Source organism: Pecten maximus, chromosome 1, assembly GCF_902652985.1.
Source record: "Pecten maximus chromosome 1, xPecMax1.1, whole genome shotgun sequence".
Classification (NCBI taxonomy): Eukaryota; Metazoa; Mollusca; class Bivalvia; order Pectinida; family Pectinidae; genus Pecten; species Pecten maximus.
The window spans coordinates 22,257,472-22,274,828 of NC_047015.1; the positions used below are offsets into that span (position 1 = coordinate 22,257,472).

The 17,357-nt window shown below is 39.9% G+C and overlaps 1 protein-coding gene across 18 annotated transcripts in view; it reads right to left on the reverse strand.

The window, feature by feature from the left end:
• Positions 1–9,623, reverse strand: part of LOC117327783 (collagen alpha-1(XIII) chain-like) — a 140,788-nt gene extending 131,165 nt beyond the window's left edge. For 4 of the 18 annotated variants that reach the window (XM_033885010.1, XM_033884968.1, XM_033884993.1 and 1 more), the window contains exons 1-2: positions 9,164–9,615; positions 8,548–8,623 (exon numbers count right to left, since the gene is read on the reverse strand). In XM_033885010.1, the coding sequence (XP_033740901.1) occupies positions 8,548–8,623; positions 9,164–9,412 (325 nt within the window). In that variant the 5' untranslated portion in view covers positions 9,413–9,615. Of the gene's footprint in view, positions 1–8,547; positions 8,624–9,163 lie in introns of all 18 variants that reach the window. The other 14 variants (XM_033885047.1, XM_033885041.1, XM_033884984.1 and 11 more) reach the window with 10 other exon arrangements.
• Between the last annotated feature and the right edge of the window lie 7,734 nt (positions 9,624–17,357).

Here is a 17,357-nt window from a genome sequence, read left to right on the forward strand (position 1 = left end):
TCCTGGGATCAAGATTTACCAATAGCCCTCCTGGGACAAGATTTACCAATGGCCCCCCTGGGTCAAGATTTACCAATAGTCATCCTGGGATCAAGATTTACCAATGGCCCTCCTGGGACAAGATTTACCAATAGTCCTCCTGGGATCAAGATTTACCAATGGCGCTCCTTGGATCAAGATTTACCAATGGCCCTCCTGGCACCAAGATTTACCAATGGCCCTCCTGGGTCAAGATTTACCAATGGCCCTCCTGGGTCAAGATTTACCAATAGTCCTCCTGGGACAAGATTTACCAATGGCTTCCCTGGGTCAAGATTTACCAATGGCCCTCCTGGGTCAAGATTTACCAATAGTCCTTCTGGGTCAAGATTTACCAATGGCCCTCCTGGGTCAAGATTTACCAATGGCCCTCCTGGGATCAAGATTTACCAATGGCCCCCCTGGGTCAAGATTTACCGATGGCCCTCCTGGGTCAAGATTTACCAATAGTCCTCCTGGGACAAGATTTACCAATGGCCCTCCTGGGTCAAGATTTACCAATAGTCCTCCTGGGACAAGATTTACCAATGGCCCTCCTAGGACAAGATTTACCAATGGCCCTCCTAGGTCAAGATTTACCAATGGCCCTCCTGGGACAAGATTTACCAATAGTCCTCCTGGGACAAGATTTACCAATGGCCCTCCTAGGTCAAGATTTACCGATGGCCCTCCTGGGTCAAGATTTACCAATAGTCCTCCTGGGACAAGATTTACCAATGGCCCTCCTAGGTCAAGATTTACCAATGGCCCTCCTGGGATCAAGATTTACCAATTGCCCTTCATGGACCAAGATTTATCAATGGTCCCAAGATTTACCGGTGGCCCTCCCTCTTGGGACCAGATTTTCCTCCTGGGAAAAGCTCTGACGGGATAGTAACATACAGGATTATTGCCGTTCCCTCCAAATAACACACATAGAAAAAGAATCATAATTGTCAAACAAAACAGAATTTTTTTTTTTTTTTTTATTTTCATCCGAAGTACATTTATACACCTCCTTTTGACAATTTTTTTAACTTAAAACTTCATATTTTAATATTTTTGTTCTGTTGGATTTATTGGATTTTTTAAATCATGAATAATAAAGAAGTTTAGTGGATAATTTATGTCCAAATTAAGCATAAAATCTGTCTCCCAAATTAGGAGTTGGCAAATTTGAAAATCTTGCAATTAAATAATTGACACAGGTCTTCTTATACCGATATATCTTGATTTGAAGTTCCAGATTACCAGGAGTTTGTGTACATTCTTAAAAAAGTGTTATCGCTCAGGTAAAAACATATGGTGTATGGAATTCATTAAAACACGTCTACATATTTTCCATTGTCGTAATATCTGTAAAAACCTAGTAATCTTGTATAGCATTGCCTGAAATTTCAACAATAAAAATTTCTATAATGTAGTCTTAACTATAAATCCACCAAACATTTGAATTCAATCACTACAGTACTAGTGTGATAAGATGGTGGTACCGACAGTCTAGAAATAACATTTACCCATCATTCCTAAACACTTACCACACAATAACGGTATTTATCCATCATTCCTAAACACTTACCTCTGGAACAGAATTTACCCATCTTCCTAAACACTTACCACACTATAATAGAATTTACCCATCATTCCTAAACACTTACCACACTGTAACAGAATTTACCCATCATTCCTAAACACTTTTCATACAATAAGAGAATTTACCCATCATTCCTAAACACTTACCACACTGTAACAGAATTTACCCATCATTCCTAAACACTTACCATACAATAACAGAATTTACCCATCATTCCTAAACACTTACCACACAATAACAGAATTTACCCATCATTCCTAAACACTTACCATACAATAACAGAATTTACCCATCATTCCTAAACACTTACCTCTGGAACAGAATTTACCCATCATTCCTAAACACTTACCACACTATAATAGAATTTACCCATCATTCCTAAACACTTACCACACTATAATAGAATTTACCCATCATTCCTAAACACTTACCACACAATAACCGAATTTACCCGATTTTTCCACAATGTTTACCCCATTTCAACATAATTAATTTCAGGACAAATATTTTTACAAAATCTTCCCTACAGTTTCAAAATACTGCTTCACACTTTGTGGATTTGCCCTATGGAGTTTATCATTTTACAGTTTCAAAATACTACTTCACACTTCGTGGATTTGCCCTATGGAGTATATCATTTTAATACTTCTTCACACTTCGTGGATTTGCCCTATGGAGTATATCATTTTAATACTTCTTCACACTTCGTGGATTTGCCCTATGGGGTATACCATTTTAATACTTCTTCACACTTCGTGGATTTGCCCTATGGAGTATACCATTTTAGTATTGCCAATAAGATAAAGCCTCACCAACTAGTTAAACATACAAAAACACCATGAACATTATTGTGAATTAATCAATTACCATGGTCAGAGTACAAGGAGGATGATGTAATTGTTTATCAATCTTATACTGACAGGATGGAGGGAAGGAATATATAACGGAGTTCACCTACAGGGTTAATACACTGACCCCGAACATCCTGTCACACTTGGTACCCACCAAAACTTATCAAACAATACCCCAATATAACCATTCTCTCTACACGATTCCCTCAAAATAAATACCATCCTTACATTTTAATTAAAAAGACAGGCAAGTGCAGCCAAAAACCTGACTTGTAAGATGTCCTCACCTATCCTTGGAGTATAGACAGCTGGTGTAACCTAGATACAAATATTTGGACAGCAGAGTCAGTCAATAACATCATGTGTATTGTACAAGCATGCATACTGGTGTACCAGATGCTTGTTTTATATGAGGAGACCCTGACCACCAAGAGAGTATATAATGGAACAATACAGAGGTACAGAACTAATGGGCCCACCACTCCCCATCCAACCAGGAGGCAGACTAATACGGTCCCCCTAACACCCCCTCCCCTCCAAACAGGAGGAAGGGTAATACGGTCCCCCTAACACCCCCTCCCCTCCAAACAGGAGGCAGGGTAATACGGTCCCCCTAACACCCCCTCCCCTCCAAACAGGAGGAAGGGTAATACGGTCCCCCTAACACCCCCTCCATCCAAGAGGCATGCTAACGGGGGCCCATCAAACACCCCTTCCATACAGAAAGCAGGCTAATGGGGCCCCTCAAACACACCTTCCAACCAGGAGGCAAGCTAAAGGGCCCCTACAATACCACTTCCCTCCAAGAGACAGACTAATGGAGCCCATCCAACACCCCTAACAGTTACATCCTCTCCCCCTTCAACCAGGAACCAAGCTAATGGGGCCCTTTTTTTTGACAGCAGAGTCAGTCAATAACATCATGTGTATTGTACAAGCATGCATACTGGTGTACCAGATGCTTGTTTTATATGAGGAGACCCTGACCACCAAGAGAGTAAATAATGGAACAATACAGAGGTAAAGAAGGCAAACTAATGAGGCTGTTCCAACACCCCCTCCCTGGCCAACCAGGAGGCAGACTAATACGGTCCCCCCAACACCCCCTCCCTGGCCAACCAGGAGGCAGACTAATACGGTCCCTCCAACACCCCTCCAACACCCCCTCCCTGTCCAACCAGAAGGCAGACTCATACGGTCCCTCCAACACCCCTCCAACTAGGAGGCAGACTAATACGGTCCCTCCAACACCCCTCCAACACCCCCTCCCTGTCCAACCAGGAGGCAGACTAATACGGTCCCTCCAACACCCCTCCAACACCCCTCCAACACCCCCTCCCTGTCCAACCAGGAGGCAGACTAACACGGTCCCTCTAACACCCCTTCAAACAGGAGACAGGCTAATGGTGCCCCTCCGATATCTTTCAATCTAAGAGGAAGTCTAATGGACCCCTCCAACAGTTACAACCCCTTCCCTTCAACTAGGAAGCAGGCTAATGGACCCCTCCAACAGTTACAACCCCTTCCCTTCAACTAGGAAGCAGGCTAATGGACCCCTCCAACAGTTACAACCCCTTCCCTTCAACTAGGAAGCAGGCTAATGGGCCCTTCCAACATCCTTCCCCTCTAATCAGGAGGCAGGCTAATGAACCCTTCCAACATCACTCCCCTCTAATCAGGAGGCAGGCTAATGGACCCTTCCAACATCCCTCCCCTCTAATCAGGAGGCAGGCTAATGAACCCTAGCTGTCCTACTAACTTTGCTTTCATGTAATAGGAAACTGTCTACCAGTTATAAGATTCAAAATATGACCTTTACCTTTGACCTGATGACCATGACAGACAATGTTGTAGCATGTTAGTTCATGTATATCATCATAAGAACAATGTTTACCACTTAAGAGATGCATATTTGAATTTGATATTAAGAATTGATGACCTTGACCTTTCCTCAGTAGGTCAGTTGTCTTCTTGTTCATTTGCTACCATTTTCCTATTGTAATGTCTTATAAATTAGCCAGTCAAACCATGAAAAATTGACCTTGACCTTTGATCGTATTACCTTAAGAGTGATTGACACAAAAAACATTTACTATGCACATCTACACAACTAAATGCTTCATTATTCAAAATATCAGAAAATGAAGGCATTTAAGATTCTGAGAAAATCTCTTAAACAAAATTTAATCAAAGCACAAAAAAACAATTATTTATAACTCTGTACACTAATCATGTGTCTGTTAACTCTGTCCTAAAACTGGTACAAATAAAGTCCGCTGATAACTTGCTTTGTATTATGTTAACATCAAGTATTTGCATTTGACAAAAAAAAGCATGGTGATATGTCTATTATTGACGACAGCCAGTAGAATATATTCCATGGCCCCTCAACTATTCTGTTCTCTCTCCCAGTTTTGAAAACCTTGCAATACGAGTATAGGCTATTAAAGTCCACGGGCCACTTATTTCAGGGCCACTTATTTCAGGTTTGGGTTGCTACTGACACCCCTACTGACAAAATCATGCAGATTTAATTGGTGTTGTTTTGTTAAGCTCCAGTTTAGTTTCTGGGTAAACAAACAATCTTACATTTTCCCACACATATCTCTAACCGTAAGCATTGTGTGATAATGATAAACTTCGCAGGTAAACACCCTTCTCCAATATCCTTGGAAAAGTGAAAAGCCACTGAAGACATTTACACCAACTAACATTAAACTGCGGGTGTACCATTGTTGTACTAGAGAGACACCTGAATTCATCCACAGCTTTGTCAATAGACCAAACTCATTATAAAACTGATGTCTTTCCTACATTTGTGAAGCTAATTCATTGTTAGGTATGTAATAAATACACAAGTCTATACAATCCTCCTTACTGTGGAAGGACAGGAAAACTCATCAACATTGTGACTGCATTTCCAGAACTACATTCATTTCTACAGATGCTTTAAGATCATCCAGCCATGAAGCTGTTGGACAGCTAGGCAAATGAATTCAGAGGTACCAGTCTGACCACAAATATACTCAATAAAATTGTATAAATGATTTGGTCCAACATCAAGGAGTATTAGCAGGGATACAATGGATACTCTGACAGGATGACAAGGACTTGATATCTGAGAGCTTTCATTAATATAGGGGTGGTACAGAGGTGCTTCTGTAATAACCTTGTCACCGACTCACCCTATATATACATCACAATCACCTTAATGAGAATAATAGTTTTCTCTTCAGAATTACACATACTTAAGGCCATGAAAAAAGATGTCTGTTTAGAGTCACATGAGCCAGACAAAATAGGGAAGGTAGATATAGGTAGGTATTTACCGGGCAATTAGACATCATGTGATTATCAATAACCACATGTAATGTTCCATTGTGTTATACACAATATGATTCATTTGGGGGTTAAATTCTGTTTCTGCAGTTTGATTAGAATTAGATATTGTTAAATGTTTTACTTTTTTAAATCTTTTTCTCTTTAAGTGCTTTGAAATTTCTTTCCATGCCTTGAGCTTTATTAAAAACCCATACTGGATACAATTTGAAATAAATGATAATACAAGAGGCCAAGAGGGTCTGTATCACTCACCTGGTTGGATTTGACTAAACATCAAAATATGTTTATGTTCAATTTGTTACAATAGCTTTATTCGTTGATGTAAAACAATCATAAAATGCTATATAAATTATGAGGAGGGGATCTCAACTGTTGGGAAAGACCTCTGGGCCTATTTTTACATCAGGATTGTGTTTATCTCTTGAAGCTCAGCAATGCTGTTTATGGGGTGGGGATCAAAATCATTTCAACGAAACAGCAAGGAAACTAAGTCCCTGGTGTTTTTTTTAATTCCCACCCCCTAGGAATGCTACCATTCAAATATGAGTGATATCCGTCACGTTGTTCGAGAGAATTAGTCGTTTACAGCAATATAGGCAATTTAGGGATGTTACCACCGAAATCTGTCATACATTGCTTAGTTCCAGAGAAGTCATAACATCAATATTGCCAAATTGACCCCTTTTGGCCCATCCCCTCAGGCCCCTGGGGCTCAGCCCTATCATTTGTATAAATTTAAATCCCAGTCACATAAGGATGCTTTCTACCATATTTAGTTAAACTTTGATCAGCAATTAAGAAGAAGTGAATTGTTGACATGGTGTGGCATAAGCTTACCTGGGTCCTTCAGACCAGGTGAGCTAATAATATAATATTAAAGTACTCTACAATAAAGTGTGCAGAATTTATGGATGATTTAGTCATCATTCAGGCCATTTTATAATTTATTTTTTTTCTTAATATTCCTGTATCATCAATCAAAACTTGAGAACGCCTAACTTATCAGAGTTATCTCCCCTCGAGGAAATGGTAGCCTGACCCATCTTCCCATCATGATATATTATTTCCATGGATTTTTGTATTAGTTTCTTCCAGATGCATTTGTCATATATCTAGCACTAAATCAAACTCTTTTACCAACACTTTATCAAGACATTATCACAAATTTCAGTTGATGATGTTGCTAAATTTAAGATAAAGTTTTTGAAGGTTTCTGTGAAGCAGACACATCTACTGTAAACACTGACATAAGTTTGCCTGCTATAAATGCTGATATTGATTATTAAAATGTATATAAAATCATTTATATGTCATAGATATGCCTATCTATCAACTATACCTGAGATGGGTAAATATAAGCAGGGGCCTGCTAGAGAATTGTAATGGATGAGAATATGTCTTTCAATAACAGAAAAGATTAGAAAAATTTCAGAAATTTCAGAATTTTTTACTAGTAGGAAATAAAACATTTAGGATCAAGGAGGAGGGAATAAAAACCAGGTATGGTCGGGAGACCCTTAACAGTAAACAGGCCTGAAGGTACTGGAGATTTGATCAGTGATCAGCTCACAACTTTCTTATGGAGATCTTACTCCATATATCACGTCACATTCATTTAAGTGGGACAAAAAGGGAATAATCCACCTTATAAATGTCCCTGTTGTGTTGATACTCTGAAGGCACCTCACAAATTCTTCTGTGGGCATAAGAAGGAATTTTCTACCTCATTTGGATAAGAATTTTGACTCTCTTTGTAGCGTTAATATCACCTCTGTGGGATCATCGATGATAGTCCAGGAATCAGTTTAAAGTTACCTCCGTGAGAATATTCCCATCTCATAACTCTCCTTAAGGTAATGTTCTACAACGGTCACCTCACAATAACCTTAGAGGTGATTAGTGGGAATTTCTAACCTTATCAATATAGTCCAGGGGTCATCAATTACCTTATTGGGAATACGAGGGAATTTATCACCGAGTAATTCTACTTGTCGTGATGATACACTATTACCTCACAATTACCTCAGTAGGAATAAAAAGAAATTTCTTGGTACTATGAAGGTCATGCCTACTATTGCCTCAGTGGAGAAGTTACTGTATACGTACTTACATTCTACTTCCAACTCTCAAAATTTATATACTGTTTTTAGATGCTTACATATTTTGATACACTGAAGATTTAGCACACTATCAAATTTTAATAAACATGATTACTGTGAAAAATGTAGGCTTACAGTAATATGAGTTGTTTTACTTTGTTTAGTTGACTCCGAAGCTTATAAAGAGTTCTATGTCCGTGGAGGTTGTGGTGGCCTCTACTGTAGGACCTTATCCTACTCGTTATTTGGAACTCCTCAGTCCTATTCCTATCTCTGATAGACTTTGACACTAGGCATTTGTCTTAATTGAGTGGCGTACAGTATCAGTAACAATGCTCCACTAAATTGACAGCTCTCTCTGACAGGACCTCCCATCAAACCAGTTGACACAACCCATTACTTATCTCTTCTCATATATTTCGCAGCATTGACTATCATCTCAGTTCTTTTTTTAATCAAGTCATACTTATAACATACAAGTTGTAAAAAGTGTCCAACTCCATTTTGTCTACAGGTTTCAGACACTGTAGAGTGACACATTACCACCTGGACAATACATTGGTTAATATTACGATTCCCAACTTTAGTTACTGAATTTAAAGCCCTTCTAATAAATGTGTGTATAACTGAGGGATTATCTTACCTTGTGTACATGGACATGAGGCCTGACGGGCCACGCGCTTGTGCTTCTCCTGCCCTCTAGATAAACTGTCAAAATGCTACAAATACAACAGGATAGTAGAGATTACATATATATCAGCCTGGTTCTTACTAACAGGAAACTCTATGCCATATAGTCTACATATTTTTTTACTAAAATCCAAACTGCTGCCAGACACTAACAGTAAAACATCGATGTTTTTATATCAACATCAATGTTTTTATATAAAAAAAAATATGAATAGCATATCCTTCCTTTTCATTTTTTACCATAACACACATTCCATCAATTTTGGCTGTGATTTCGATATTGGCCTTTACCGATACGGCGCATTCCACAGCTACTACTACATCCTACACGGGTTTTCTTAAACTGAAAATTCGACCGTAAAACCCACTTAAAATGTACAGATACTACAGCATATCAGCTGACCAGATCCTGAGTAACAGACGAAAAACCAACTTGATACCAGATACACAGCTATTTCACAGGAGTTGTAAACACGTGGTTTTCATCATGAAATATCACTCATATAAAGGGTTTTTTTTAATTATTATGCCTACAGTATTTACTCTATACCCAATTTATTTGAACGTACCTTCTTGAATTCGATGTCCACCCTTTCTTTCACAATATTTTCAATATTTCTCTCGTAATTAATGCGATCATCCTCGAGTTTTGCCACCCGACTCTGTAAAAGAACGAGAGTTTGATGATAGGAAGCCAGACTCCATATCAATGAGGCCAGCACTGCTGCCACAAAAAACGATAGGCCTATAACAAAAACATTGTACCGAGAGCACTTCACCGATTTCTTTTTAACTCCATCCGTCCTGTGTTTCTCCATTTTGGAAATAATTGTAAATCCCTGAATGCCAAAGCGAAAGTCGCAGGTAGATAGCCTTACGTCATGTGTGACAGGTATCGCAAAGGAGCACGTGTGTACGCAGTGTTGTCGGTATCATCACTGGCGAGTGTATCTACAGGAGCGCGCCGTCAATTCTACTGGGGCAGTAGCAGGCCTCTCGTCCCCGCATCAGTAAACACGGGTACCAGCCTACCTGCCTCATCCTACCTGTGTCGGTAACAAACTTGGAACCGCCTCGTTTTCTCACGTTTCATTTTTCGTCATTTCCTAATAACAAGTTATGGTAGCTTATAATTCTAGTTTCGACATCCTATAACATACTTAGATTTAGAGTCAAATGTTTCATAACGCATGCAACATGTGCACAGTTTTTGACCCACTTTTTAGGGGAATTTACGGAATCTAGATTGTTTTTCCATTTGGATAGAGTTTATGAGACGACAGACATCGCTGTATACATAGCACGCAGTAATTGTTTTCTTTTGGCAAATGCCATCACTATTTGTTTACAAGTCAGTTGAGGCAAAAAATGTTGGGACGACATACAATTACATTGATGGGAAGCTGCGACTGGTTACATCAATACACACAGCTACTGGATAGTGTGGAGAGTTCTAGCAAGGTCTATCTAAAACCAGTTGTTGAGGGGTCGTGTTTGACAACTACCGACCTTTAATGTTGTCGAATTTCCTGCATATCTTGTCGATATACAACAAGACGTCTGACACTTGAGTAACTGTAACGATAGACTAATCCACGTGCTTTATAACATGCCTAGCATCCATCTATTGATGCCCAATTAGTACAAAACAAAGCTCACCAGGTGTCTAATTAAAATTGTATGGAATATATGCATGTACTAATCTGACCCACAGATTCACGATTGTAGCCCTGTCGATTAAACAGCATAGTTTTAATGTTGGTGATTATAATGTAAATCTGCTGTTGAAATAAATCAACGAACTGATGTATTTCAGCACGGATAACAAAATTATATCGGCTTGAATCATATTTGGTGATAATAAGACTGCATTTGAATCAAGAATATAATTTTATTAGTGTGTCATTTGAAAAGATACACCCACTTATTCAGCTTGCATTCAATCTTAACTTTGTTTCGTTTTTAACTGCATATCTACATCTTGCATCTACCGCTACATTGACCAATCACATACTTCATCTTGACCAGTAACGCCACATGTCGCGTCATATCCGGGGCCAAAGGAAGGTTATAATGTAAAACTGCTGGTGAAATAAATTAACGAACTAATGCGTATCAGCACGGATAACAAAATTATATCAGTTTGAATCATTTTTGGTGATAATAACACTGCATTTGAATCAGGAATATAATTTTATTAATGTGTCATTTGAAAATATACACCCACTTATTCAGCATTCAATCTTAACTGTTTAGTTTTTAACTGCATATCTGCATTTTGCATTTACCGGTACATCGACCAATCACATATTTCATTTTGACCAGTAACGCCACCTGTCGGTCATATCCGGGGCCTAAAGAATATTACATGTATATGGCTATGCCGAAAAAAGACTAATGAAAAACAAAATTAGATATTAGTTTAGTATATGCCGAATAATGGAAAGAAAAACATTACAGCACACATATTTTGTCCTTTTAGCACATGTCGGTGATGGTAGGGACATCGCAAAACTGTTTCGTCCTTCTAAGACACGTCGGAAATCGCGCACCTGTTTCGTCCTTCTAGGACACGTCAGTGATGGTAGGGACATCGCATAACTGTTTCGTCCTTCTAGGACACGTCAGTGATGGTAGGGACATCGCATAACTGTTTCGTCATTCTAGGACACGTCAGTGATGGTAGGGACATCGCATAGAGCTCTGTTTCGTCCTTAAAGGACACGTCGAGGGTGGTAGGGACATCGCGCACCTATTTAGTCCTTCTAGGACACGTCGAGGATGGTAGGACATGTCAGGGGCGTTAGGGACAGAGTTCCGGGCGGGTAGTCGAAAGAATTGAAATGGGTGTAAAGTAAGGACTTAGTTTACCACGCAGACGCTCCCGTTCCTTGTGGAGGGTCAGGACTGTTAATTGGGGTGTCAGGAGGTTTTAACCTTATAATTTGTTTAGTTGTCCTAGCCAAAGATACTCCTATCAGTATCAATCTATCTGCGTGCGTAAATCTTGAAATGATTTCAGTGGCAATATTTTACAAACATTCCAGTCTAGTGTTGTCTAGAGTAGATTCCGTCTGGCTAATAAAGACGTTGTGGGTGAAGTACACGTATATAGCAGAAGAGGATTGTATTCTCTATAGGGGGTTGCATGTAGATTTTGTCTACAGATGGTTTCATCCGATGGTACTTTTGTTGGGGAGCATTGCCTTAACTAGTGAAAACTTTGGTTTGTGTTTACGTTATTGAGCTGTGCCTTTCTAGTGAGGTCTACTGTCTTGTAAAACTCTCGGTGTTGAAGTTATGATGTTGGTGTCTCCAGACATCTGGGGTTGTTACGTGAGAGTCTGGTAATGTATTGCGGGTATCACCAATCTATATACACTTGCACCACACCTTCTGTGTTCCCGGGTATCACCAATCTATATACACTGGCACCACACCTTGCCTTCTGGGTTCCCGGGTATCACCAATCTATATACACTGGCACCACACCTTGCCTTCTGTGTTCCCGGGTATCACCAATCTATATACACTTGCACCACACCTTCTGTGTTCCCGGGTATCACCAATCTATATACACTGGCACCACACCTTGTCTTCTGTGTTCCCTATCCGAATGGCCCAGGTAGTCGAGATTTCACAAATAGGGTTTAAATTTGATAAAGCTCTTGTGTTGGGACACGCGTATGTTCAGAATTATACCCATCCAATTTCTTCCAACAGACTCATTTCGATATACACACTACAATTCAATGGTCGTTATTTTAGATAGAACTGTCTGGTCAAAGCGCGATTTGTTCATAATGTAAACCTCAAGTCAAGTATTTCTACAGGTAAATAATACATGCATGTATGGTGCATATCAAATCGGTAGCAAGTGTCGAACCTTATGACGACCAAACTATCACCCTGAACAGCAAGTGCTTCTCCTGTAGTACAAATATTTTCCGGATGAGGCAATGGTTATATCACCGTTCATTGTGCTTGTACATGTTTCAAATTTCGATTTACGTCATAGGAACGTATCAAACTAGAATCTTGTTTGTGTTGATGTATACATGTAAACCTATGACGCCGACATCAGTATCTCACTGTTCATCTGGAGATACGGACGAATCGACCTCTGTCCTTCAGCTCACTTCCGTCTGTCCTCACGTCAACTTCCGTCCGTCACCGCTGTGTTTGATGTAACCAAGATTATGACCACTACTTGACGTAAAGTTTACACAGGGTAGCATTAGTCCTGAATTGTTCCGATATAAACGTCTACTATCACATCTCTAGTTTTTATTTGGTTGTCTCGTTCTGATTATTTTGAAGCCAATGTTCTGGAGCTGGGCGCCATAATGTTGCTAACCATGTGTCTGTATTGCTTGGCTTATCTCTCCAGGGACACAGTTCATGTGGTAATATACAGCTACGGAAACCAGATATTCCAAAGAAAGATTTAAACTTACATGCTGAACGAAATATAATCTTGTAAAATAAAATGCAATATTTCAACTTCTCGGCTAAAAATAGGCTGGAATGATAATCCGAGGGTGGAGGTTCGGCGTACACGTAATGCTACTGAAATGTGAATCTATTAGTGTTATAAAGTGCAGTTCATACTGAGAGTATGTTATGGTACTTCGGAGTGTGAGTTTGGGGAAGTACTTCAGAATGTGTAAACATAATTCAGAATACGTACAGTCAATTAACCATTCATGCTTATTTTTTTGCCTATATTGCAAGCTAACAGGACAATGATACAACCTTACACGTCGATGATATAACCTTACACGTCAATAATACAACATTACACGACAATGACGCAACCTTACACGACAATGATACAACCTTACACGACAATGATACAACCTTACACGACGATGATACAACCTTACACGGCGATGATATAACCTAACACGACAATGATACAACCTTACACGACGATGATACAACTTTACACGACAATGACACAACCTTACAAGGCGATGATACAACCTTACACGGCGATGATACATGCTTACACGGCGATGATACAACCTTACACGGCGATGATACAACCTTACACGACGATGATACAACCTTACACGACGATGATACAACCTTACACGACGATGATACAACCTTATACGACGATGATACCTTATACGACGATGATACAACCTTATACGACGATGATACCTTATACGACGATGATACCTTACACGACGATGATACAACCTTACACGGCGATGATATAACCTTACACGACAATGATACAACCTTACACGGCAATGATACAACCTTAACACGACAATGACACAACCTTACACGACAGTGATACAACCTTACACGACTTTCTAGTCCCATGAAAGTACTACCACGACCCAGTATGTGACTACGTTTGCTATGTTAGGGACACTTCTCACTATTCTACCTATCTAGTTTTTTTTGGTTTGTTGTTTTTTCTTTCAGTTTCCTTGGGCCAGTCTTAAGACATCAAACTACTCGCCATTTCTGGGGTCGGACTCTGATGTTATGATTTATCAGCAGGAAGAAGACTGATCGAACACGGAACACGATAGGAGTTTTCGTGATTTGTCAATTCTATTCTGAGAGATTTAAGCGCATATTTTGCTCGTGTTCGCCTGAGTACAACATGCTATCACTCATCTTCACGTGCTTTATCAATAAAGTCGCCATCATGGGCAAGGCACGCACGCACTCCATCCCGCCATTCCCTGCGTCCATCCTAGAGGTGCGGACACTGCTGTCTGGGCACCTGTCTATAATGTCAGGTATTTCAGTGATGTTGTTGCTTTGCACGTTGTAATGTTCTTACTGCCACACTAGAGCCATCAATACAGATAAAAGACAGGATCATATCTGTATGTATGCGAAACGATAAGTTAAACTAAAAAATTCCACAAATGGATGACAAAAGAAAAATTCACACGAAACTACTGAAAGGCACAAGGGTAATAGGATGACAAAAGAAAAATTCACACGAAACTACTGAAAGGCACAAGGGTAATATTACCAGATGTTCCGGAGGAGTTAGCGTCGTCTGCTTCATCGACGAGAATTCAACAATGTAAAGCTGGGTTTAATTCACAAGTTCGTTGTAAAAACTCGCTGTCCAAACTTTACAGCTTTGGTCATCTGATAGGGACATCTATCCACTGGTTTACAAAGTGTCACCAGTCACATACACAAGTTAGGCTCGTAGGTAAACTCATTCTCGACGCACAAACTACATGTATAATTTAGTGTCACCAGTCACCTACACAAGTTAGGGTCATCGCAACTACAGTAAGTGTCACCAGTCACATACACAAGTTAGGCTCGCAGGTAAACTCATTCTCGGCGCACAAACTACATGTATAAGTTGGTGTCACCAGTCACCTACACAAGTTAGGGTCATCGGTCAACCTATTCTCGGCGCACAAACTACATGTATAAGTTAGTATCACCAGTCACACATACAAGTAAGGGTCATCGATTAACTAATTCTTGGCGCACATACAAGTTAGTGTTATCGGTCAACTCATGCTCGACGCACAAACAAGTGAGGGTCATCGGTCAACCCATTTTCGGCGCACATCATTCTCGGCGTACATACAAGTTAGGGTCATCGGTCAACCCATTTTCGGCGCACATCATTCTCGGCGTACATACAAGTTAGGGTCATCGGTCAACCCATTTTCGGCGCACATCATTCTCGGCGTACATACAAGTTTGGGTCATCGGTTAACTCATTCTCGGCGCACAAACTACACGTATAAGTTCGTGTCACCAGTCGCAAATTACAAATTAGAGACACCAGTTACGTGTACAATTATTGACAAGTCAGTGCCATCGACAGTCTTTAGTCGGCCTATACAAATTGGTAGCTTTATTTGAACATTTGCTAATCTACAACGCCATTAACTTCTTATGTACAAATTGACGATGTTATCGTTCCAATCTTACACAATGTGTTAATTATATAGATGATACAACTTTGGTATTATGCCTTGTAAAACAATCATATTGCTGTCGGTGTCTGAGCGGCTGAAAACTATACAATACTTCTGATGTGGTAACGCTGGACAACGCTAAGATAACACGGAGATTTGTGTAGATCACGTCAAAAGCTCTGGAGTGTCGGTCTTCTTTCATCCAGCGTTCATCAGAGACCACATTCCGTGTAAGTTATGGCGTCGGAAATCATGGGAACCGTGCATTGCGTAACCAGTATGAAGGAAACGTTATACTTCAAAGATAATACAAAACAAGTCAGCGGACGTCCAGACAGATAATAGTGTCACGGATATATAAACAAGTCAGCGGACGTCCAGACAGATAATAGTGTCACGGATATATAAACAAGTCAGCGGACGTCCAGACAGATAATAGTGTCACGGTATATAAACAAGTCAGCGGACGTCCAGACAGATAATAGTGTCACGGATATATAAACAAGTCAGCGGACGTCCAGACAGATAATAGTGTCACGGATATATAAACAAGTCAGCGGACGTCCAGACAGATAATAGTGTCACGGATATATAAACAAGTCAGCGGACGCCTAGACAGATAATAGTGTCACGGATATATAAACAAGTCAGCGGACGCCTAGACAGATAATAGTGTCACGGTATATAAACAATACAGCGGACGTCCAGACAGATAACACTGTCACGGATATATAAACAAGTCAGCGGACGTCCAGACAGATAATAGTGTCACGGATATATAAACAAGTCAGCGGACGTCCAGACAGATAACACTGTCACGGATATATAAACAAGTCAGTGGACGTCCAGACAGATAATAGTGTCACGGTATATAAACAATACAGCGGACGTCCAGACAGATAACACTGTCACGGATATATAAACAAGTCAGCGGACGTCCAGACAGATAATAGTGTCACGGATATATAAACAAGTCAGCGGACGTCCAGACAGATAATAGTGTCACGGATATATAAACAAGTCAGCGGACGTCCAGACAGATAACACTGTCACGGATATATAAACAAGTCAGCGGACGTCCAGACAGATAATAGTGTCACGGTATATAAACAATACAGCGGACGTCCAGACAGATAACACTGTCACGGATATATAAACAAGTCAGCGGACGTCCAGACAGATAATAGTGTCACGGTATATAAACAATACAGCGGACGTCCAGACAGATAACACTGTCACGGATATATAAACAAGTCAGCGGACGCCCATACAGATAATAGTGTCACGGATATATAAACAAGTCAGCGGACGCCTAGACAGATAATAGTGTCACGGTATATAAACAATACAGCGGACGTCCAGACAGATAACACTGTCACGGATATATAAACAAGTCAGCGGACGTCCAGACAGATAATAGTGTCACGGATATATAAACAAGTCAGCGGACGTCCAGACAGATAATAGTGTCACGGATATATAAACAAGTCAGTGGACGTCCAGACAGATAATAGTGTCACGGATATATAAACAAGTCAGCGGACGTCCAGACAGATAACACTGTCACGGATATATATTTACATTCCTAATGTGGTTTGCTGATATGAACATACCAAGTGAAAACAACAAACATATGACCATGAATACACTATGAAAACCGTATGAAAACATTGTCTCTCGTGCAAATCACCTGATTAATCGGGTCATATTTATATGCCATCAAAAAAATAGTCCGCCTTTCAATTATGAAAATATTGTGTTTTTGTTGCAATTTGTTCACATAAAATAAATATGATTTGAATTGAATGATTGTATTTAATATTATTTTTACTTTAAT